Source organism: Pan paniscus, chromosome 5 (assembly GCF_029289425.2).
Source record: "Pan paniscus chromosome 5, NHGRI_mPanPan1-v2.0_pri, whole genome shotgun sequence".
NCBI lineage: Eukaryota > Metazoa > Chordata > Mammalia > Primates > Hominidae > Pan > Pan paniscus.
The window spans coordinates 41278573-41304377 of NC_073254.2; the positions used below are offsets into that span (position 1 = coordinate 41278573).

The 25805-nt window shown below is 37.6% G+C and overlaps 1 protein-coding gene across 4 annotated transcripts; it reads right to left on the reverse strand.

Annotated features, from left to right (window-relative positions):
- On the reverse strand, nucleotides 1–25805 carry ZNF322 (zinc finger protein 322). Of its 4 annotated transcripts, XM_003804412.3 has the most exons (5): nucleotides 25069–25407; nucleotides 24403–24477; nucleotides 24184–24272; nucleotides 9290–9359; nucleotides 1–4346 (listed from the first exon to the last, which is right to left on the reverse strand). In XM_003804412.3, exon 5 carries the CDS (start codon nucleotides 4169–4171, stop codon nucleotides 2963–2965), a length of 1209 nt encoding a protein of 402 aa, XP_003804460.1. In that variant the 5' UTR covers nucleotides 4172–4346; nucleotides 9290–9359; nucleotides 24184–24272; nucleotides 24403–24477; nucleotides 25069–25407; the 3' UTR covers nucleotides 1–2962. The 4 variants fall into 4 exon arrangements, with proteins under 4 accessions (XP_003804460.1, XP_003804459.1, XP_008957890.1 ...); XM_003804411.3 differs by lacking the exon at nucleotides 24403–24477 and having other exon boundaries at nucleotides 25069–25805; XM_008959642.4 differs by lacking the exon at nucleotides 24184–24272 and having other exon boundaries at nucleotides 25069–25393.

Consider the following 25805-nt stretch of genomic DNA (forward strand, 5'->3'; position numbering starts at 1 on the left):
TGGAGTTTTTCAGAACAAATGTTTATTTAATAATTAAGGGCAAACAAAAACATTAAAGCATAGGAATACATCAATTGAATACAAGTTGTCTTGTTTGGTCTGAAATCTTGAAAAAGTTAATCTAACTACTTACCTGAGGTAGATTTAGGTTGGCACTGCTTCAAGGGAACCTCCGTCCATCCCAGAAGTTACCTTCTAGTTTTGGTTACAGGCTCCCAAGTGGTCCTCTCCAACCTCAGGTTATGCTATATGAATAATACCAACACCTTTTTCTCCCATGGTTAAAAGCCTTCAGCCTTGTTTCATACCCCCATAGTTCTCTGTTTGGGGGATGGTCCATCATTAATTTACTTAAAAACTAGAGACAACTACCAGTAAGATCAGTTGAAAGAAGGGTCAAGTCATTGCCCTGTTAATGATACCAACTTCGACCCCTTCTCCGTGTTCTCTCTAATGACTAACAAGTAGCCGTAAGGACTACTTTTCATCACCACCATGCCTCACACCCAATACTATTTTAAGTATACTACAAATGTCAAACATATACTAGTGATAGGCATGATTTTCACCAGAGAAAAAAATACATCTTGTGTGTCTTATACTGGGCAACTTTTTACGATACAAGAGCTATTTCTAAATATTACAAAAACATGTCAGATCAAATAAACTTCCAGGATCTTTTTCTAAAAGAAAAAAAAATACCCTAGAATCCTTATTATCACTATGAGCTATATTCACTGGCCCTAATATTATCATGATCATCAACCAGTCATTAGGCTCAAAGCTTAGAGCCATACACAAGGTAGCAGTGTAGCAGTTCGCCAACTCCATGAATCCAAATGGCAATACTCTCTGAAGCTCAGGGATCTGCTAGGACAAATCAAACCAAAATCAGAGGATTTGGACTAGCAACAAAGTATCTATTCACTAGTCTACAAAGTCCCAAATACTATAGGAATCTGAAGTATTGGTATTACACATCTTTGAATCTCAGGGAAGAAAAAAACTGAGATGTGACCATTGATAGATCTCTAGATTAATTATAGTATTTCTAGAGAACATTAAAGACAATCCTAATTATACTTTTAAATTGGAAACAAGTACTTATCCTTAAGCCTCTGATGAATCTGCCAACTACTTTTCCCTTCTAGTATTTAGAATTCTGCATTCCACGCCATATACCTTATAATGTGGTGATTGCAATCCTTTCCCTGGGATTAAAAGGTATTTTCTCTTTCCTTGGCAGAACTGAAATAAATGAAAGACGTATCATTATGGGTCTTGATTTGCTATAAACAGCAGGATAATGGAGTGAAAAGAACACTAGGTTTGGAGTTAGGATACTCAAAATAAAAAAAGCCTTACTCTTATATTAATAATGCATCATTATGCATTTTTTACTCTATGCCTACTCAGGCTTAAACTTTTCTTTCAGTTTTCCTGTAGCCATTTTACTAGGAGCTGATTGTGGGTAGCTACTGCTGAAAGAGATGATAAGTGAAGTCACAAAAATATGGACACTAAAACCATCATAATCATTATATGAAATCTGCACTTTGAGTTAAAAAGAAATGAATTTCTAAACTTGAAATTTCAAATACCAGTAATAACTTGAAAGATATTTTAGGGGAAAAAACTTTTGAGAGTATGCCTCAACTGACACTAAGTAAAAAGCTGAGTATGCTGTTTCTTTATAAGATTGGTCCTGCAAAGGGAAAACTATTGGGAGAGTTTTGATCTAGGATAGCTACTCCCTAGCTTCTTAAGTTCATTTCACTGCCAGCAAAAGGCTGCCATGTTACTATCAACACTCTAGTCCCATCCTAGACAAGCATAAAAATATCAACCAAGGCAAAGTCAATATACTCCTTTCCCCCAACAGTAACGCATGCCACACCTTCTATCATAAGGTTACAGTCCTTTCCTTTATTGGATTTCTGAATTTTTTAAAAAGTAAAAGTAAAGCAATCATTAAGTAGTTCAGATAAAAGAAAAGCATCTTTACCTGAGTTACCCATCAGGTCTACTCTGACCCGCCCTAGCTTCTCCCAGAACAAGCTTCTGGGTATCTAAAAAACTATTTTCATACTGATTTCATGTAAAGTCCTCTCTACCATATGAGTCAACTAACTATGAGAACAGTCTTCTCATACATATTATATGTACATAGATTCTCACCCACGGTTAAATCTCTCACTGCAGAACAGGTTTTTTGGGGCCTGATAAGACAGGAGCTTCTACCAAAGGTTTTCTCAGACTCAAGGTAAGTATGGGTTTTTTCACCTATGTGAGTTCCCTGATGTACCACAAGAGTTGATCATTGACAAGCACTCTTCATTCAGACACTTGCAGTCTTTCCTCAGATTGGGTTTTTTTTTTTGGGGTGCAAACCCAAGTAAGGCTCTCCAATGAATGCTTTTGCCATACTTAAGACAAATATACAATTTTTCACCAGTATGGCTTCTCTGATGGGTAAGTCAGAGTTTTGTTAGAAGCTTTTTTCACACTTGCTGGGGCTTCTCCCCAGGGTGGGTTTTCTGAGGTCCAATGAGATGTTCATACTGTCTGCAGCACAACTGACACTGAAGGCATTTAAAAAGTTGTTCTCCGGTGTGAATTCTCTTACAACGAGAAGGGCTGAGCATTAGTAGAAAGCTCTCTCACACTCAGTGCATTTCTAAGGTTTCCCACTTGTATGAATCCTCTTGTGAGTGATCAAATTTGAGCTCAGACGGTAAGTTTTCAAAACCTCTGGGCATCTGTAGATTTCTCATTGGAGTGAAGATGAGGTGTTCTGATAGGGCAGCTCTCTGGGCAAAGAATTTCTCATATTTCCAATTGCAGGCTCTCTGGTCCCCACTGAATTCTGAGCTCTGAGCAAAGTCTGAGATTTGTCCTCATCTTAATGAGTTCTCTGATACATAAATAATTTTTAATATTGGTATTACAGCTTCTCGCCTGATCAAGACATCTGTGAGGCTTCTGACGCATGGGGAGGGCTAAGCTCAAGACCTTTTTCACTCACATTACAGACAAACGGTTTTTCACCAATGTGTACTGTCTGATGTTGAAGAAGGGCTGAACTCTGGTGGAAGCTTTTATCACATACAGTGTATTTATAGTGTAGCTCCTCTGTTTGAGTTCTCATTTTCTGTTGGGCAACAAAGTCCATTCCTAGGAGGAAGCCACTCTCACACGCAGACCACTGATGTGGTTTCTCTTCCATGTGAATTCTCTGATGTACAATAAGATCTGAGCTACAGTTACAACTTTTTTCATATTCAAGGCATTTAAAAGTGTGAGTGTGAGTTGCCTGGTGCCTAATTAGGTTGGCACTCCGAGTAAAACTTCTCATACATTCCAGGCATTTATACGGCTTCTCACCCGTGTGGACTCTCTGGTGCACGATAAGGTCTGATTTCTGGCCAAAGCATTTTTCACAGGCACCACACTTATAGGGCTTCTCCCCAGTATGAACTCTTTTATGTACAATGAAGGCTGAACGGTGTCGGTAACTTTTCTCACACTTATTACATTTGTAGGGCCTTTCCCCAGTGTGAGTTCTCTGGTGGCTAATAAGATCTGATTTCCCACTAAAAGCTTTTTCACACTCGAGACACTTAAATGGTTTCTCACCTGTGTGAGTTCTTCGATGCCTTATGAGGTTTGTACTTCTACTGAAGCATTTGTCACACTCACTACATAGATATGGTTTCTCGCCAGTATGGCTTCGCTGGTGGACAAGCAGATCAGAACTCTGACCAAAATTCTTGCCACAAATGTCACATGTATAGAATTTTTTACCTGCATGTGTTCTCTGATGTCCTGAAAGCGCTAAGTGATGCCAAAAGCTCTTCTCACATTTGCTACATTTATAAGGTTTCTCGTAATTGTGGATCCTCTGGTGTGAAGTAAGATCTGAGCTTTGGACAAAGGTTTTCTCACACATATCACATTTATAAGGTTTCTCCCCAGTATGGGTTCTCTCACACATAATAAGAGCTAAGTTTTCACAGAAGTTTTGCTTGCATTCAAGGCACTGGTATATATGACCATCTATCTGAATAATCTCATGCACATGAATAAAAATCTTTTTACCCTTCCGAGGGCATACATTATATATTTTCCTTTTTTGAGTTCTCTGATTACATTTCTCTTCTGAAGTGTACATTTTCTATGGCTCTCTCCTAGGGAGTTTTCCGCTGGTCTTCTTGACCCATCGTTGCCCTCACAGTCATTTTCTTGATAAGAACTTGGAAGATACATCTGTTTCAGGCCTTTCAATCATGAGCCTCTACAAGTTTCCAGCATCATATATGTTAATTCCTTACTTGGTATTTCCAACCCTGTGAGACAAAGTAGAAATATTATTTATATTCCTATGACTAAGAAAAAAATTCTCAAAATTAAAATCACTGCAGAAAAGACAAACTCTGTATCAGAGTCCCTAAGTCTTCTAGGTTTTATATGGCTTGAAATCAGTTATTTACTTTTACTCTTTGCTAATATAAAACTGATCAGCAATACATATGGGAAACTGCAAGTAAGAACTCTTTTCTCTATGAATCTGGGTAATTTTAAAACAAGAGCTCTTCATCTTTCCTTGCTTCAGTTGAGAAATCAAGACAAGACTAATAATTATTATGCCTGCTCATGAAGAAAGCAAATCAAAAGGGACAGTGAATGAGTATCTCTGGAGTCCTTTCTGCAGAAAGCTTGGAAGAAAGTAGTTAATGATCATTAGAATTCCCAGTGACCAGAGAGAAAAGTAAGGTTTCTATGACTCTAATTCGTAGTGGTGATATCAGGCAAGTTTCTTAACCACTGTATGCCTCGTTTCCTCATCTGTAAAGTGGATTAATAATAGAAACTACCTTACACGGTTCCGTGGAATATTAAATCGCTATGAATCTCCTGGTAAGCCCTGTTTTGGCTCTTACTATCACTGTTATTATGACAAAGGGGCTTAAGATTCTGCTTTGATATGATTATATAAGCACATAACTTGCTCAAAAAGAAAAATCCTGACTGATTATAGATACAAGTCTAGGCTTGGAACATAGATTTTATAACAGGCTTTTCTTTACATGGTGAAAAGTTGTAAAAAAAAGTTTTTTCCTCCTCATTCTGTGGTTTAGAGGTATGTAAACATACAGAAACACCTAAAGGATCAAGTATCTTAAAAAAAAGTTAGGTTGATACAAGAGAGTTCAGAGGGAGTAATAAGTCAATGCATTTATCAATTACCAAAAATAGACTAAAGAACAGAAATAAAAGGAAGAAAAAAAGCCATTTTTCATATCCTTCACACTTAACTCTCTTCAGTGATCTTTTCATGTTTGACCCTCCCTCATACATTCAGACCCGTCTGTCACCTAAAGAGTATAACCTGATAATTTTGCTTCCTATTTTACCAAGAAAATGGAAGCAAGCAAGCAAAACAACAACACATACACAAAAACCAAAATCCTTTCCACATGCCCCCACCACATCAACCAACCTCTTGTAAGTGTGGTCACGTACTGCATCTTTCCTTCAGCTACCAGGGATGACAAACTTCCTTGCTCAATCTAAGGATAGCCTTTCCATCTGTATACCCCCTTTGTTCACAAGGACATCACTCTAGCAATTCCACCCTCCCTTTCCTGCATTATCAATTTATTCCTTCCTATTGGACCATTCCAATATTATTTCTCTTCTCAAAAACAAAAGCACAATCAACAAGAAAAACCTCTCAACTGCCTCACACTCAGGCTGTTGTCCCATTTCTCTGTTCCTCTCTGCAGTAAAACGGTTTGAAATAAATAAACCTGCTCATTGTCTCCAATTTCTGTCTTCCAAGGTTTCTGGAACATACTCCAATTAAATAATCAACCCTCACTACTCCACCAAAACTGCTTCTGTTAGAAACCTACAAGCTCTTAAGAAATCTGACTCCTAGTTACTACTCTGATCCATTTCTCTGCTCTTCCTCTACTTACTCATTGCACTCCAGTCACCCTGAGTCTTTGCTGTTGTTCAAACAAGCCAGACTCACTCCCATTTCAGGGTCTTTATCCTTGATATCTCTTCCTGGATGAAGGGCTCTTCCTCCAGGAATCTTCAAGGCTCTCTCTCTCACCTCATTCACATCTTTGCTCAACAGGCATATTCTCAGTGAAGTCATTTCCAACCACCCTATTCTAAACTGTACCACATCTCCGTCCCAGCTGACTCACAAAAACAACACTCCTCTCCTTTCCTATTTTGTTTTTCTCCATAGAATGTAAGCCCCTAAAAGACAGGGATTTTTGGCTCACTTCATTCACTATTGTTTCCCCAGCACTTAGAAAAGTGCCTGGCACAGAGTAGGTACTCAAACCTAGAAGAGGAGTTCTTACTTGGCATCCACAGACTCCCAGGTAATTTATGAAAACTTTGACTGCAAAATGTACAGTATATGTGCACTTTTCTGGGGAGAAGGTACACGGTTTCTTAAATTATCAAAAAGGTCCAGAATCCAAGAAACTAGATATTAGATTGGAGCCTATTTGTAAAGGAAATGATATTAAAGCTCACTGAATACAGCAAATTAGTAAGTGTAATGGACCAGAACACAAAGGAACATGTGCACTCAGAGAAAACAGGAAGTCAAAAGGATCCAAAACACATGGTACTAACATGGTTACCTCTGGGTAATGAGATGATACATAACATTCTGTTTCATCAATTTGTTAACAACAGTTTTCTAATTTCCATTCAGCAATTTGTATGCTTTCCTTGCGAAAGGCACAGAGGCTGCTACTTTTACTCAATTTTATTGTAGTAAGTAAAAGTTATTTATAAATATAAAAAGATATACCAAGATTTCAAATGTCAACTCAGAACTGTTCTAAAACTTAAAGGGATAGGAGAAAGAACTGAATGAGGTGGGAGTAGTGCAATTTCTTCAGAGTCAAAACACAGATCCACAAGAAATGTAGTATTGTGACCACCACGGGACATAATGGGAGAAAAATGCACTGCAAGGCTAACAAGAATAGGGAAGTCAAAACTGAAGTAGACAAGCTAAACAAAACAGACATGTTTATGCTAAATACAGTGATTAAAATCCTACATTTCAAATATGTGGGGGAAAGAGAGATCAGACTGTTACTGTGTCTATGTAGAAAAAGGAAGACATAAGAAACTCCATTTTGATCTGTACTTAGAAAAATTCTTCTGCCTTGAGGTGCTGTTAATCTGTAACTCTAGCCCCAACCCTGTGCTCGCAGAAACATGTGCAGTATTGACTCAAGGTTTAATGGATTTAGGGCTGTGCAGGATGTGCCTTGGTAAAAATGTGTTTGCAAGCAGTATGCTTGGTAAAAGTCATTGCTATTCTCCAGTCTCAAGTACCCAGGGACACAATGCACTGTGGAAGGCCGCAGGGACCTCTACCCAAGAAAGCCTGGATATTGTCCAAGATTTCCCCTCACTGAGACAGCCTGAGATATGGCCTCGTGGGAAGGGAAAGATCTTACCGTCCCCCAGCCCGACTCCCGTAAAGGGTCTGTGCTGAGGAGGATTAGTGAAAGAAGAAGGCCTCTTTGCAGTTGAGATAAGAGGAAGGCATCTGTCTCCTGCTCCTCCCTGGGAATGGAATGTCTCGGTGTAAAACCCGATTGTACATTCTATTTACTTGGATAGGAGAAAAACGCCTTATGGCTGGAGGTGAGACATGCTGGAGGCAATACTGCTCTTCACTGCACTGAGATGTTTGTGTAAAGTCAAACATAAATCTGGCCTATGTGCACATCCAGGCACAGCACCTTTCCTTAAACTTATTTATGACACAGAGTCCTTTGCTCACATGTTTTCCTGCTGACCCTCTCCCCACCATTACCCTATAGTCCTGCCACATCCCCCTCACCAAGATAGTGAGAGAGTGATCAATAAATACTGAGGGAACTCAGATACCAGTGCTGGTGCAGGTCCTCACTTGCTGAGCGCCGGTCCCCTGGGCCCACTTTTCTTCCTCTATATTTTGTCTCTGTCTTTGTCTCTCTTTGTCTTCTTTTCTCAGTCTCTCGTCTCCACCTTGCAAGAAATACCCACAGAACCTTGCAAGAAATACCCACAGGTGTGGAGGGGTAGGCCCCCTTCAGAAATATTTGAGCATATCTCCATGATCTATGAACTGTCCTAGAATTTACTTTTTTTTTTGGTCCAAATTACATCTTTCAGGTGACTTTCACGGTATCACAGAACTCCTTAGACTACAAGACCACAGTATACTCTGTCACCGTCATAATCTCAATCCTCAAAGCCTAACGTATCACAAGCATTACTCCTATTTTCTTTTATTAAATTGAGTTTACAGAGCTAAATGGCAAGTATCTGTTTTTGCCTTATAGTCAAAGGAAGTGAGCAAAGGACTTATACTGGGGCTGGATTCCAGATCTCCTCCACCTATCACCTGCCTCATCTCAGTTTATGGCAAGTTCATCCTTTATTTCCTCAGGCTAAAACCATGAAGTCATCCTGCACTCTTCTTTCTCACACCTCACAATCAAGCCATCAGCAAATTTGTTGGCTCCATTTCAAAACACATCCAGAGTCTAACCACTTCTCACCAGCTTCTGTTGTTACATTCCATTCCAAACCACTCTTATTTCTTACTTTCACAATAGCCCAAGAGGCCCACTTGAGCTGCCCTGCTAGCCTGTCACTGCCTCTCTGACACCCTTTTATATTATTCTTCTCTTTGCATGTTCTAATCCAGCCGCAATGGCTTCCTAGCTGTTCCTCATCCAAACATACTACCCTTAGGGCCTTTGCCCTTTCTTTCTTCTGCCTATAGCTTTCTTCCTCCAGATGTGTGTATGAATTTCTCTTAATTCCTTCAAAGACTATTTTTTCAGATGTCAATTCTGAGGAAGGCCTTTCCTAACCACTCTGTTTAAAGTTGTGAATAGTCTTCATGCCCCAGCATTCACTATTCCCCTTTTCTGCTTTACTTTTCTTCATGGCACTTAAAACCTTCTAACATACTATATAATTCACTTTATTCAGTTTATTGTCTATTGCTAAAATATGACAAGGATGTCTGTTTTGTTTGATCTTTCCTTACCATATACAGTAATGCCAGGTACAAAGTTGGTGCTTAATAAGCATCTGCTGAGTACATGTATGAATTCTCATTGAAATTCTACTTCTCTCCTTGTCTGATAAAAGGACTGAATGTCACAAAGAATGGGAGGTACTCTGATGAGATGGAGTCTGGGAAAGAGAAGGGATACTTCAAAATACTGAAGTAACTGTAGCTTACCTAGAATCCAGATGGAAGAAAACATACATTCCTGATCCTGACAATTTGACTTCTCAAAGAAGATAGCATTCTGTAAAACACAAAGACAAGGATAAAAAGCCATAAATGAGAGAATTTAGCACTAGATCATTTACACTCAAAGGATTTAACAATGGGTAAACTACAGTTAAAAAGAACAGATGGGTTTTCTTATCTAATCCCTTAAATTCAATTCTGTAGAGTCTTAAATCATCCCATATGACTCTTTAGAGAAAAGGACAAATACAGAATCTATAACCCATCTGCACAATCTATAGCTTCCTTTGCAACTATAACAACATTGAAGGAAAGGGCTCCTAACACTAAATCTTGGTGGTATCTTGAAAACACGAAGGCATTATCTTCCCCACAGGAACTCAGGCTGTCCTGATCCAAAGTGTAATAGGGACTACAAAGTATTTTTGGGATTATAACAAAATTACCACCTTACCACCACTGCAACCCACGTAATCATCACAATTTTGGTTATTCAAAATTTATAACACCCTAAGCTGATTTATATTTCAACCACAAACAACCCAGGAGGTGGTCAATTAGGGGCAAAAAAAGAAGTTAGAGAGTCCACACTTAACCATTGATGTCTTTCTCTAGAAGTTTTAACCTGCCTTATCCTTAGGTTAATGGGACTTGCAGTTCCCTCAACAACCTTCCTGCTACTGAGGATCAGAAGCAAAAATGGAACTACTTGGACCCAGGCAACATATAGGGCCATACAGCTGAGGCTCTCTAAGACACTTAGCTTATAGCTGCTAGTATTAAAATGACATGTTTTATGGCTCTAGTTCCAGGTAAGATGGAGTAAATACATGTCACAGATGTCATCCCATTGAATCCAACTATGAAGTCTGGACAGAATGTATGGCCCAGTTATTTGACAACTCCAAAAAGCACATAGCATGCGAGTCAGGAAAGAGCAGAATTTTAAATGCCATTCAACCAGCAGTGATTTTATTTCTTTTTTTTCCCCCCTTTTGGTCCTCTTCAGTATGGGGCCTAAACTCAGTGTAGCCCTAAATACAGAAGTGAGGGAAGTTGTAAAACGTAATTGTCAACTGAGACTTTTCAGAAAACCTGTAAGTTTTCACACCATTTATTTATTTATCTATTTATTTATTTATTTTTATTTTAAGTTCCAGGGTACCTGTGCGGGATGTGCAGTTTTGTTACATAGGTAAACGTGTGCCTATGTAAACATGTGCTGTACCTATCAACCCATCACCTAGTTATTAAGCCCACCATGCATTAGCTATTTTTCCTGATGTTCTCCCTCCCCCCGCACCTTGCTACAGTCCCAGTGTGTGTTGTTCCCCTCCCTGTGTCTATCTGTTCACATTGTTCAGCTCCCACTTATAAGTGAGAACATGCAGTGTTTGCACGCCAATTATTTAAAATTGGCCATGGAAGTCAGTGGACAGAAAACTGACTTAAATATGAAAAAAAAAAAAAGGAAAATATCTCTAGAGGAAATATAAAGAATGTGGTAATAAAACACAGTCAGAGGGGATAACAGTGGCTACAGAAATCCAAATCTCTCAACACATCCTTTAAAAGCAGTAAAAATAAGAAGAACAAATGTACTATACAAAGCCCACACTGTCACCAAATCCCATATAGCTGTCTCTCACATTCTAGCCATAAGCTATCAAGGAGAGCAAGGACAATCTGAGAATGAGAGGTAAAGAGAAGAGAGCTAGCAGTGGGCAAGACTGACCTAAAATTCATTGCCAGAAAGAAAAACCCACTCTAAGTACAAAAAACTTTATCACAGTAAGTATGTATAGAAAAAAAAAAGCCATTTAGGGTTCAATACTATCTGCAGTTTCTGGTATACACTGGGAGTCTTGGACCATATCCCCCACAAATAAGGTGGGATTACTATATTGTATTTATGGCAGGTGAGAATTAAAGTACACTATTAAACTAAAAAACCATCTGAAGTTGAAATGGCCTTTTAGAAAAGAAAAATTTTAGAAACCCTTAAAAACCAAATAATTAAAGGTTAAATATAAAAATTTATTTTTTTAATGAACTAAAGGCATTAAAAAAGATCTAAGTATGGTCGGGTGCGGTGGCTCACGCCTGTAATCCCAGCACTTTGGGAGACCGAGGCAGGCGGATCATATGAGGTCGGGAGTTTGAGACCAGCCTGACCAACATGGAGAAACCCTGTCTCTACTAAAAATACAAAATTAGCCAGGTGTGGTGGCACATGCCTGTAATCCCAGCTACTTGGGAGGCTGAGGCAGGAGAATCACTTGAACCCAGGAGGTAGAGGTTGCGGTGAGCCAAGATCAGGCCATTGCACTCCAGCCTGGGCAACAACAGCGAAACTCCGCCTCAAAATAAATAAATAAATAAATAAATAAATAAATAAATAAATAAATAAATCTAAGTACAAAAGTAGCTAATATAACAAAAATCAAACATTCAAAACAGAAAGTCATGAAAGAGCTATGAAAACCTATCGTAGAAAAAAAAGTAACAAAATACAGTTATAACAAATAATATGACATTGTTAAAACCAAACATCAACTATATCAATAAATATAAATGAGCTTAACACACCTATTAAAAGAAAGAGATTTTCGTTTTGGCTCACAAGCAAGACCTAACTATATGCTAAATACAAGAGACACCTAAAGCAAAGTGATTCAGGCAGGCTAAAAATAAGGAGGTGGGAAAAGGAACACTAGGCAAACAGAAACAATAAAAGTAGGGCTTTTGATCCTGATATCAGGCAAAGTAGAGTTCAAGCCAAAAGCATTAAACATAATAATACTTTCTAAATTACACTAAAGTCATGGTTATCTATGTATCACATTACACAGCAGGCACATTTACAAAGGAAAAACAGAGAAACAGATACAAAGACACAGAGATAAAAATATTAATAATAGGAAAGCTTAATATACCACTCTCAATAAAAGACATACAAACTGGACCAAGAAGTAATGATGCAGAAGGCCTAAATAACCTAATTAATAAGTAAATCTTATTTATATTAAACCGTATGTCCTGATAAGTACACATTCTTTTTAAGAACACATGAATCATCCACAAAAATCTGTCATATATTATGTAATAAAGGAAGCATCATTATCGTAAAGAAACATTACAAGAAACAATCTGCAACAAAACTAGAAATTTATTAAAATATCAAGCGACCAAAGGTCCTTTCAAATGGGGGGAAAATAAACTGTTAAAAAACTATTCAGTAAAAGGGGCAATGAAAAAGTTAACAAAATTTTTAAGTATTCATAATTAAAAATATTATATATTACAATCTATGGGATAAATTTAAACCAGTTCATGCCTATATTTCTTTAATCAATAAAAACAGAAGAATTTAAATGAACAAGTTAAATTCTTAGATCAAAAGCTAAGAAAAAAATAAATTTCAATTGAGCCCAGGAGTTCAAGACCAGCCTGGGCAATATTAATGAGACCCAATTTCTATTTTAAATAAATAAGTAGGTATGGTAGCTCATACCTACAATCCCAGTGCTTTGGGAGGCCGAGGCAGTAGGATTGTTTGAACCCAGGAGTTCAAGACCAGCCTGGGCAACATAGCAAGATCCTGTCTCTATTTTGTTTTTTAATGGGAAAAAAAATCAAAATAATAACAAAAATAGATAAAAGGAGAAATCAATGAACTAGAGAACAAAAAGACAGTAAATCTAATGATAAATCAAAATCATACTTATTTTGTAAAACTTAAAGAAACAGATAAACCACTAGGTTACTTAATGGAAAAAAAGGGAGAAAGCACACATTTACAAAATAAGAAATGGCAAGGAAGAATAACCACCGAACAGAAAAACACACATACATGAAACCACTTTGCAAATCTCTATATAAATAAATATGATTAACTATAAAATAAGGGTTTCTTTATGAAACACAATTTATTAGAGTTGACTCCATTAAAGATATAAAGTCTTAAAACACCAATTTGCAGAGAATAAATAGAAAAAAGTTATAAAGGAACCATTCCATAAAAAGCACTAGGCCCAGATTATTTCACGAAATAATTCTATAAATCTACACAGACCAAATAAATACAATGCTTCATACATATTTTCCAGAGCACCGAAAATGAAGAACAATTTCCTAATTCTTTTTGTGAAATAAGGATAGCACTGGTAACTAAACCTGATGAAGAGAGCATAAAAATATTTTAATATCCAATATCGCTTTTTTTTTTTTTTTTTTAAAGAGTCGGGGTCTTGCTCTGATACCCGGGCTGGAGAGCAGTGGCACAATCATAGCCCACTGTAGCCTCAAGCTCCTAGGCTCAAGCAATTCTCCTGGCTCAGCCTCCTGAATAGCTGGGGTATAGGTACACACCACCATGCCTGGCTAACATTTTTTTATGAATGTGAGAAATACTAACAAAAATCAATACCACATTAAGAAAATAATATACCATGACCAAGTGGAATTTTTGCAAAATTGGTTCAAAATTAGACTATCTTTCAATATGAGGAAATCCACTAAATATAATACCCCATATGAACAGACCTATGGAGAAAAATAATATATTATCTCCATAGATAGTGAAAGAACCTGCAACAGAAATCAACATCTATTCTGGATAAAAACATTCAAGAAAGTGGAAATTAATAGATATTTCCTTTTAATATGATAAAACATACATTCCTTCATCCAGTACCTTAAGTTAGAAAAACTACAATAATTTTTACTAAGATCAGGAACAAGGCAAGTATGGCCAATACTTCTCGTTTCAATCACTGACCTGGAAGTATTAATCAATGCAATTAGAAAAATCAATTAGAGGTGTGAAAGAAGTAAAACTATCTCTATTTGGAGGTGATTTAATAGTAGAATTAGAAAACCCTACAAAGGACCAATGCTAAAACTAACTCAAATGATAAAGGAATTCAGTATGGTAGCAGGATATAAAATTTGCCACACAGAAACCACCAGTTTTTTACATAAATATAAAGAATAACTAATTGGAACACACAATGATAGAGAACAACCTTTGTATAACAGCAGCAATATAAAACTACTTAGAAATAAATAAAACATAGCCATGCCAAATAAAGCATAGGAAAACTTCTCCCTCCTGAGACCCAAAAATAGACTTGAATAAATGGAAGGACAGCCTTTGTTCTTGCATAGAACAATTCAACATTATGAAGATGTTCCCTCCTAAGATTTATAAACAATGCAATCTCAATAAAAGTAACAAGCTTCTTTATGAAACTAGACTAAGGGGTGGCAAACTACGGCCCACAGGCCAATTCTGGCCTGCCACCTGTTTTTTTCAAATAAAATTTTACTGCAATAGGGTCATACTTATTCATTAATGTATTGAAAGGCGGAATTGAGTAGTCACAATAGAGACCAGATAGCCACCAAAGCCTAAATACAATACTTTCTGGCCCTTTAAAGAAAAATCTCCAATGCCTAAGCTGTACAGTTGCTACTCAAGTTCACTTTGAAAAGACCAACAAGGACAGCCATGAAGCAATGAAAAGACAGACTACGAAGGGTAACTAAACCCATGAGACATTAAAATAAACTTTAAAGCTTCTAATATTAAAACAACAGAGTTCCAAAACACAATTAGATAAAGGGACAAATAGAAAAGGAAATCCAGAAATAAACACAAACACATATAGAAATTTAGTATACAATAAAGATGACATCTCAAATCACCAGGGCAAAAATGGACTTTTTAATAAATGATGGTAAAACATCAAGGTAGCCACATGAAAATAGGTACAATTTGGTCTACACTTCATACCACACACCAATATAAACTCCCAATTGGTTAGGGTTCTAAATGTATACATGGAAACGATAAGATACTACAAGAAAACTAAAGTAAATTCTACATTAATCTTAGGGTACCAAAAATTTTCTATCTGTAAGACTGATCATTTGACTAAAAATAAAAACTTTTTTTAAAAGTTTTCTTTTATATATACATACATATATGTGTGTGTGTGTATATATATATATTTTTTTTTTTTTTTTTTTTTTTTTTTTTTTTTTGAGACTGAGTTCGCTCTTGTTGCCCAGACTGGAGTGCAATGGCGTGATCTTGGCTCACCACAACCTCTGCCTCCTGAGTTCAAGTGATTCTCCTGCCTCAGCCTCCTGAGTAGCTGGGATTGCAGGCATGCACCACCATGCCTGGCTAATTCTGTATTTTTAGTAGAGAGGGGGTCTCTCCATGTTGGTCAGGTTGATCTCGAACTCCCGACCTCAGGTGATCTGCCTGCCTCAGCCTCCCAAAGTGCTGGGATTACAGGCGTGCGCCACCGTGCCGGCCAAAAACATTTTATATATATAAAAAATGAACAAAGTCAACAGTCAATGGGCAAACTAAGAGAAAATATTTGTAACAATATTTGAGATACAGGGACAATATACCTAATATATAAAGATCTCTTAAAAATTGAGGGAAAACAACAAACATCTGATAGAAAAATAAGCAAAAGACAATTCTCACACACACAAAATATAAAAATGTCCCTTAAATATATGAGAAGCTGTTCAATCTCATAATTAGAGAAATGCAAATTAAAATAAGTGATATTACTAGGAACAGAGAGAAACTTCTTCAAGTTGATAAAGAACATCTACAAGAAAATCACTGCTAACATCATACTTAATGGTGAAAACTTAGAAGCTTTCAGCTAACATCAGGAACAAGGTAAGAATGTTCTCTCTCACCACTGCTTTTCAACATAATACTGGAATAGAGAGATAATGCTACAAGACAAGAAAAGGAAATAAAAGGTATAGAGATTAGGAAGGAAGAAATAAAACTGTCTTTGTAAGTGACATGACCATATATGTAAAAATCTGAAAAAATCATCGACAAAAAACTCCTGGGACTAAGAAGTGATTACAGTTAAGGTTGTACAATACAGGGTTAACATACAAATCAATTATTTTCCTCTATACCAGCAATGAACAAGTAAAATTTGAAATTAAAAACACAATACCATTTACATTAACACTCTAAAAAATAAAACATCTTAAGTATAAATCTAACCAAATATGTTCATAATTTATGCAAAGAAAATTTGAAAACTTTAAGAAATAAAAAAGAGAACTAAATAAATGGAGGGATATTCCACATCCATGGATAAGAAGATTCAATATTGTCAAATAGTCAGTTCTTCCCAACTTGTACTACAGATTCAACACAATCCCAGCAAATTATCTTGTGAATACTGACATACTGATACAAAGTTTATATGAAGAGGTAAAAGACCTAGATTAGCGATCATAATGCTGAAGGGCAGGAACAATGTTGGAGGACTGATGCTACCTAACTTCAACACTTACTGTACTATTTGAAGTTACAAGACTAAAGCTATAGTAATCAAGAAAGTGTGGTAATGGTGAAAAAACAAATAGATAAATGGAACAGAATAGAGTCCAAAAATATACCCATATAAATAGAGTCAGCTGATCCATGATAAAGGAACAAAGGCAATAAATACAAGGCAGAAAAAGACAGTCTTTTCAACAAATGGTGCTGAAGTAACTAGACATTCACATGCAAAAAAAAAAAAAAAGAATAAAATTCTCTCATTTGCATCAACATAAATGAACTTGGAGGACATTATGTTAAGTGAAATAAGACAGACACAGAATGATGAATACCACATAACCTCACTTACATATGGAGTATAAAACAGTCTAACTGATAGAAACAGATGGTAAAATGGTGGTTACCAGAGGCTGAGACATAGCAGGGTTGGGAAGAAATTGGTCAAAGGATACAAAATTTCAGTTAAACAGGAGGAATAAGTTCTAGAGTTCTACTGTAGGTAAGTTCTAGAGTTCTACATCATGCCTAATAAAAATACATTGCATATTTGAAAATTGCTGAGAGTAGATTTTATGTTCTCACCACAAGAAATGGTATGTGAGGTAATATATGTTAAATAGCTTGATTTAGCCAGTCCACAATGTATACATATATTGAGACATCATGTTCTACATCATAAATACATACATACTTACTTCTCAATTAAAAAAAATTTACAAACCCCAAATGAATCAGATACCTAAGTATAAAACACAAAACTATAAAACTTCTAGAGGATAACATAGGAGAAAATCTAGATAAACTCGGGTATAGCAATGACTTTATATTTTTGGGATGGGTCTCGCTCTGTGTCCCAGGCTGGAGTGCAGTGGTGCAATCTCAACTTACTGCAACCTCCGCCTCCCAGGATCAAGTGGTCCTCCCACCTCAGCCTCCTGAGTAGCTGGGACCACAGGCATGTGTCACTACTCCAGGCTAATTTTTTCTATTTTTGGTAGAGACATGGGTTTTACCATGTTGCCCAGGCTGGTATTGAACTCCTGAGCTCAACTGATCTGCCTACCTTGGCCTCCCATAGTGCTAGGATTACAAGCGTGAGCCACCATGCCTGTGCTGGCAATGACTTTTTAGATACAACAACAAAGGTATGATCCATGGAGTAAAATTGATAAGCTGGACTTTAAAATTAAAATATCTGCTCTATGAAATAAACTGTCTAGAGAATGAGAAGACAAGCCACAGACTGGGAGAAAATATTTGCAGAAGACACATCTGATTAAAGACTGTTATTCCAAACATTTAAAAATCTCCAAAATATACAAAAATATACATATACTCTTAAAACTCAACAAGAAAACAAACCAGTTTTAAAAAACTGGCAAGTCAAGCCAGGCATGGTGGCTCATGCCTGCAATCCCAGCACTTTGGGAGGCTGAGGCGGGTGGATCACCTGAGGTCAGGAGTTCGAGATCAGCCTGGCCAACATAGTGAAACCCCGTCTCTACTAAAAATACAAAAAATTAGCTGAGCCTGGTGGCAGGAGCCTGTAATTCCAGCTACTAGGGAGGCTGAAGAAGGAGAATCACTTGAACCTGGGAGGCAGAGGTTGCAGTGAGCTGAGATCGCACCATTGCACTCCAGCCTGGGCAACAAGAGTGAAACTCCATCTCAAAAAAATAAAAAAAATTGTAGATACCCCATAGAATGTACAACATAAAGAGTGAACCCTAATGTAACCTATGGAGTTTGGGTGGCAATGATGTATCAACTTAAGTTCACTGATTGTAAGAAATGTATCACTCTGTTGAAGAGATTAACAGCGGGGGATGCTGTGTGTGCTATGTGTGTGGTATGTGCATGTGTCAGGGTAAAGAGAGTCGTAGGGGACATATGGGTACTCTCTGTATTTTTTGCTCAATTTTGCTATGAACCTAACAGTTCTCTAAAAAATAAAGTCTATAAAAATGAAATAATTTTTTAAATGTACATGAAATACCAGTTCTCACCAATTAAATCTGCATATATTAAAAGGTATGACAATGTATTTTGTTGTCGACACTGTAAGGAAACAGACACACTCATATGTTGCTGGAGGGAATGCAAACTGGTAACTCTATAAAAAAAGAAATAATTTTTTAAAAGTACATGAAATACCAGTATCACCAATTAAATCAGTATACATTAAAAGGCATGACAATGCATTTTGCGGTCAACACTGTAAGGAAACAAACAAACTCATACGTTGCTGGAGGGAATGCATATGGGTACAATCTCGTCCGGAGGGGAATGTGGCAATATGTAACAAAACTAGATATACATTTACTTTTGACTCAGCAATCCCGTTTCTAGAAATGGACTCTGAAGATTCACCTCCAATAACATGAAAATATAAAGCATAAAATTACTCATAGTAATGTTTGTAACGGGAAAATATTTAAAATAAATATCTGTATGTAAGAAAATGGTGAATAAACTATGGTACATACATCCACACATAATGGAGTACTATGCAACTGTAAAAGAGAATGAGGAAAATCTTTATCAACTGATGTGGAGTGATTTCCAGGATAAATTATAAATTTAAAAAAGCAAAGTGTAAAAAAGTATGTTGTATTTTATGTAAGAAAGTAAAAATAAAAAATTATATATGTAGTTCTCCACTTGCCCCAAAAAACAAGAAACTAATGAGATTGGTTATCATTACAAGGCAGATAAAAATGGAATTGATGGCACAGGAAAACAGAATTGGGTGGAGGAGAAGAGTCACATTTCTCTGAGAATATGAATACACAGCACACATATTTTTACTTTTAGAATTATGTTACATTTTACATATTCAATACATGAATGAACTAATGAACTAGTCAAGATGGAGGAGAAAAGCATAAAAACAAATGCGCCTGTGTTTCAAATAAATAACAACTACACAGAAGAGGAAAAAAAATAACTCTAACACAATATTGGGACTATGTATATTCAATCTAAAGATAAAAATAACTCGAATCAGTACAGATTTTCTCCCCTGTTGGGATAAGGGTACACTACTTAATGTGTATCCTAGGACTGAATAAATAAGTAAATATACTATGGATAATGTCACCTAGATTCCCCATTGTCAATGAAGAAGGCTACAAACAGAAGAGAGAAAGGCTAGAATGAACTCTGTAGTGTTTAACTGGAATTAGAAGTATCAGTATAAGTCAAGATTTTAAGGTTTATATAGAGAATAAAGAAATGTATATATGTGTGAAATTACGTATGTTTACTTTTTTTTCCTAGTAATGTTTGCTGAGAAGTCATGGAAACAATAAAATCCTAGTAGTAATGAGTATACCAAGCATTCAGACATGGGTTTCTAAATACCATTCTCCATTGAAAAGAATCAAGACTCTTTGGAGAAATGGCTATTTCCACGGTTTGGAAAGTATAAGATAAGCCTGGACCATCCTGATGTGTCAGAAAGTAAGGAAGTGCTCAAAAAGTGGTGCAATATGCCAGAAGGACCCACAATTCAGGATGGAAGGACTGCCACTGTACAAATCTGGAAAAAGCAGAACACTGAAATAAGTAATAACAGTAATAAATTAGTCACACAATAAGAATCCATGAATTTGTACTCATTAAAAAAAAGTGTATAGAAGGGAAAGTTTTTTTGCATTAGAAAAGCAAACAAATATAGAAGAAATGATGGAATTAAAAATTTCACGATGTTCAATCAAAAGAAGAGTACTGTGCAAAAATCTACTGGATGAAAAATTTTATGAGAATCAAGATATTTACATAATCTGAAAATATCTCCCCACTAGATATTTAATAATTATAAATACAAAAAGAGTAACTTCACAGTATAGAAACCTGGAAGACACCACCTTAACCTAATGGTATCCTCAACTAAAGTGAACATGACCAGTAATGAGATAAAACATCATGAGCCTCCTAATATGATGCAAAGAGAAAAACATAACATCACTTCTGCGGTATCTTGCCAAAAATGTCTAAACTGAATCTGATCACGAGGGAACATCAGAAAAACCCAAACTGAGGGAAACTACCAAATAAATGGCCTAAATATTCAAAAAATGTCAAAGGTATGAAAGACAAAGTCTGAAGATATGTTCACAATAGGGACAACATTATAATTAAATTAAATGACTGATGCTGAATTAGATCTTGGTCCACAGAAAACATTTTTTTCTTTTTGTCTTAAACAACATGAGTGGAGCAATTGGCTAAGTTTGAATAAGGTCTGGAGATTAGATAATAGTACTTATTGTATGAATGTTAATTTCCTGACTCCGATAATGGTAATGATAATTTCTAGAGAATATCCTTGTTTTTAGGAAATATACAACTGAATATTTAGGACAGGCTTTCTCAATTAGGGTTCTAGAAAAGAAGTCCCCAAAGAAAATGTATTCGAATGACTGTTTTCTCAGTTCTCCTAGGGATGGCATGTAGCTAGCAGTACTGTACATGCATAGGAGAGCAGGATTCCATGGCTTGATTCTCTGTTTGAGAAGAGACATGTCTACAATTTATTCTCAAATGGCTCAGGGAAAAATCTATATATATATATATGTGTATTGCTATGCTTTGAATGTGTCCTCCAAAGTTAATGCATTGGAAACTTCATCCCCAATTCAATGATGTCGGGAAACAGATCCTAATGGGAGGTATGTAGGTAACAGGGGCACCACCCTCATAGACTAATGCCATTATTTCAGGAGTCGGTTCCTCACAAAAAGATGAGTTTGGTCCCTTTCTGAGCACTCTTGCTTGCTCTCACCCTCTCTTTGCCCTTTTGCCATGAAATGACACAGCAAGAAGGCTCTCACTAGATGCCAGCCCCCGTCTTGGACTTTCGAATCTCCAGAATCATGAGCCAATAAATTTCTGTTCATTACAAATTACTCAGTCTATGGTATTCTGTTATAGCAGCCCAAAACAGACTAAAACGTTTGTTTAATAGACAGAGGCAAAATCATAAAGCAAACATGGTAAAATGTTAACATTTAGAGCATATGGGTGAAGGGTATATGGGAGTTCTTTGTACCATTTTGCAATTTTTTGTATATCTGTACTTATTCAAAATTAAAAGGTATTTTATTTTGGTTTTCAAAAAACATAGTGGCTAAAGGTTGGTTTATTTTGGTGGTTAATACTGACAGTTTAAGCTCTGGATGCAGATTTTGGTTCAAATTCCCACTCTCCTCCTTTGTAGCTGTGAGAACTTGGGTTAGTAACTTAATTTCCTTCAACTTCAATATTCTCTTTTTCCCTCACAGAGTTGCTATGAGAACAAAGACACTGCCGGTACTAAGCTCAATGCCTAGGTCTCAGTAGATGCTTAATAAATGGTAGATTCTATTATTTTCTTAATTCTACCTTCACATGCACAAAACCACTAACATGTATTAAGCCCATTTTCTATGCCTGATTCTTGTGCAAAGCCTTGTTCAAAACCCACTTGCAATAACTAATAAAAAATTTGGCCAGTTAATGATTAATATGAAGATTATGCAAAAACTAGAAAAAAATTATGGAGAAATATTAGAAGGAAAAGGAAGAATTCCAACTCAGAATCACAACTAAGTAAAGATATGCCGGGATACAGACAAATAGCTGTTATAAGATGGGGGGTTCATAAAAGGTTTTGTCTTTTAAAATTTGTATTATTGTTAAGCTCAAAAGGAGAATAGAGTGAAAATAAAGGATTCTTAGTTTTGTCACAGCCAGGCAAATCATTTACATTATTCCCTAAAGTTATCAGTCCAAGATGTCTTATTTGCCCTAAACAACCAATGAAGTGTGGGGCATTAAGAAGAAGAAAAAAAAAACTGAATAAATAAGGAAATAATTTTCCTATTCATATCCAAGCTTTTTTTAGATGTCAACACCTAAAAAATAAGTCTGGGTGTCAAACCTCAAAACAGATCATAAGGCCGGGCGCGGTGGCTCATGCCTGTAATCCGAGCACTTCGGGAAGCCGAGGCTGGCGGATCACAAGGTCAGGAGATTGAGACCATCCTGGCTAACACGGTGAAACCCCGTCTCTACTAAAAAGTACAAAAAAATTAGCCAGGTGTGGTGGCAGGCGCCTGTAGTCCCAGCTACTTGGAAGGCTGAGGCAGAAGAATGGTGTGAACCTGGGAGGCAGAGCTTGCAGTGAGCTGAGATTGTGCCACTGCACTCCAGCCTGGATGACAGAGCAAAGACTCCATCTCAAAAAAAAAAAAAAAAAAATCATGACACTTCCCTAATTTAAAATACTGTTTTCTAGCACACTCAGAATAAAATCCAAAGTTTTTACTGCTCTACATAATGTGGCACCTCTGCGTTATCTTCAGCCTCACAGGCCATCTCCGAGCTTTTGCACTTTTTCCTTCTGCCTAGAATGCTCTTCCCCATGCAGCTTACTCCTTTATTGGACTCAAGTCTCTGCCTGAAGATCACTTCCTCAAAAAGCAGCATACCCTGACTACCTTATCTAAAATAGCCTGTGTTGCTTTATCACATTTTATTTCTCTCCACAGCACTTATCACCATTCAACTTTATGGTATACATTTTATATTTATTCGTTTGTCTTTTTACTAAAATATAACTTCTATTAGGGTTAGGACTTAGTCTTTTGCTTACTGTAATATCCCTAGTACCTAGAGTACATTTGTTGAATAAATGAAAAGTGTGAACAAATACCAGAACAAAAAGGCAATCATTATCCTTGGACCCCCAGTAGCTGTATAACAGACTAGACCAGTAGCCCTGGCTGGTTCATCTAGCAAGCCCAAATACATCTTTCAAGTCTTAGCTCCAGGGTACCCTCCTTTAGGATGCTTCTCTTGCCCCATCCTAGGAAGAGACTAGTACTCTTTCCTGCCTAGGGTCGAAGTGAAAGGAATAAACTGGAACACAACAAAAGTCCAAGCAGACAGGCTAATTCATACAACTTGAGAGTTCATGGTTATCCTTAAAGGGTATATGGGACCAAGAGACAAAGTTAGTAAAGCATTATTTAAAAATTAGACGGTGTTTATAGGCCTTAGGCTTGGAAATTTCTCATTTATTTTTCATTGATTACATGGATTATCTCATTTAGTCCTCCCAAGGACCCTATAAAATAGGTATTAATACCAGTGTTTGGATCTTATAGATGGAAAACCCGATGCTTAGGGCAGTTAGATAATCACCCAACAACTTACAAATAGTAAGTAGCAGAGCCAGGATTTCAATACCTATCTTCTGACTCCAGAGCCTGCCTAAGCATTAGGCATACTACCCTCTTTGTGCTACAAATCAATCAAAAAGCAATTTTACTGCAAGCCTAATGTGAATATGCATGCATGTTGAAAAGGAGTAGAAAATAGCCTTAAGTTGGTAGGATAGGGCTCAGTTTTATCACTCTGCTATCTTAGGAGCTAAGAAAGGGGCATTCTCTTTTTCCATATATCTTCTCCCATACTTTCCTGTCTTTCACCCTGCCCCACCCCACGCCCCCATCCACATTTATACAGAAACAGAGCCTGGTATACCACTTACCGTAACAAGAAAGACTCAAGACCATCTTCCTTTTGGTTTCAAAAGGTCTCTAGTTCAGAACTATTCACAACACTCAATTCTTGCCTCTCCTAGAGGAAAAATCAATAATGTAGACGATGACCTTGTGAAATTTATAATTCATAATTTTTCTAGAGCTGGCCTAGAAAACTGGTCCCATTTCCTCTCCATTCTAGTGAGCATCCTTCAACCATAGCTTACCTCTTCCCATCTTTGCTTACACTGTTTCTCCTGCAGGAAGTACCTGCCACTGGTAGCCATCAGTTCCGACCAGCTCTAGAAAAATGTCAAGAATCTTTCTATTACTAACTGTAACTTCATAACAAAGCCCTAAGCCTCGTTTTTCGTTTGTTTTTTCTCCTTCTGCTAATTGTTTTTGTTTGTATTATCTCAACTCCTAAGATCAAAGACCCATTCGTCTACCACTACAAACCCCAAAGGGCATGTGATAAGTGTATATAATATAAAGTTATCTGTAATTCCATTTTCCAAAAAGAAATGGTTATAGGAAGATTAAACAAACCAGATTTTTCTGCAGGTAGATTCAACTGCAACATAACTAATTTCTGCACTGAAGATGAAGCGAAAAATCCATTCAAGGTCCTTTTTCTCCTCGATATATATGAAAGATTATATTGCTTTGAAAAGTGCCTTGCAGTGTTTACTATTATCTCTAGGAACTACCGTACTAAGGTTCTCTTCTTTCAACTTTTCATTGACCATCTTTCAGTCCTCCGTCCGCCGTCAGCGGAGACCAGAACATGCTCAGTGTCCAGGAACAGGGGCTGCTCCCACTCGACTGTGGCCGTGGGTCTTGGGTCCCACCGCGCACCCATCCCACCCCTGGGCCCCGCAGGCCGCGCTTACCCTGGCAGCCGCCGGCGCCGCCCCTAGGCCTGGGGACAGCACTTCCGGTTACTCTCCGGACACTCGAATCTGGGCTTCCTGGCGGCCGCAGACTCTGCGATAGTAGATCTAAGGGCCAGGCTTCGGGAAGGAAAGAAAAGCGAACCCGGCACGGACAAGACCTAGGAGCAACTCCCTTCGCGCGCCTAGACTAGAGGAGTTGGGGCCAGGCCGCCCACAGAGCGCTTTAACAGAGCGCTTCAAGGGCCCACAAGGCCGGCTACGCAAACCCTTTCAAGCTGGCTGGGAAGAGGCCGGCGCAGCCCCACCCCCGCAAGTCACATGATCACCCCTCTCCGGCCACTAGGGCGTTCCAACCCCGGCCCCTGGGCCAATAGGAGCCGAGTCTTCGGAAAGGGGCGGGGCCGGGGGCGCCTGCGCTCTGGGAGCCCTCGGCGCTTTGGTGGGAGGGGGTCTTGCTGGCGCAGTGGAAGGCCGGCTGTGGGGGGAGGCGATCGCTGCCACCCTGTCTAAGAAGAAACGGCACCAACAGCGTTGCAGTTTATGTTACAGTTTCCCCAAGGCTGTTAACCGAGGACTCAAACCAGGAGTAGAGTCACAAAGATTAGATGCCACTGACCCTGAGAGAAACACCAGGAAAGATCTGGGAGAGATAGAGGATTCTGAAGCACAGTGGCAGCGCTGTCATCCACGAAGATGTGGCCAGCGAGATGGAAGAAATGCTTTTAAAAGTGGTG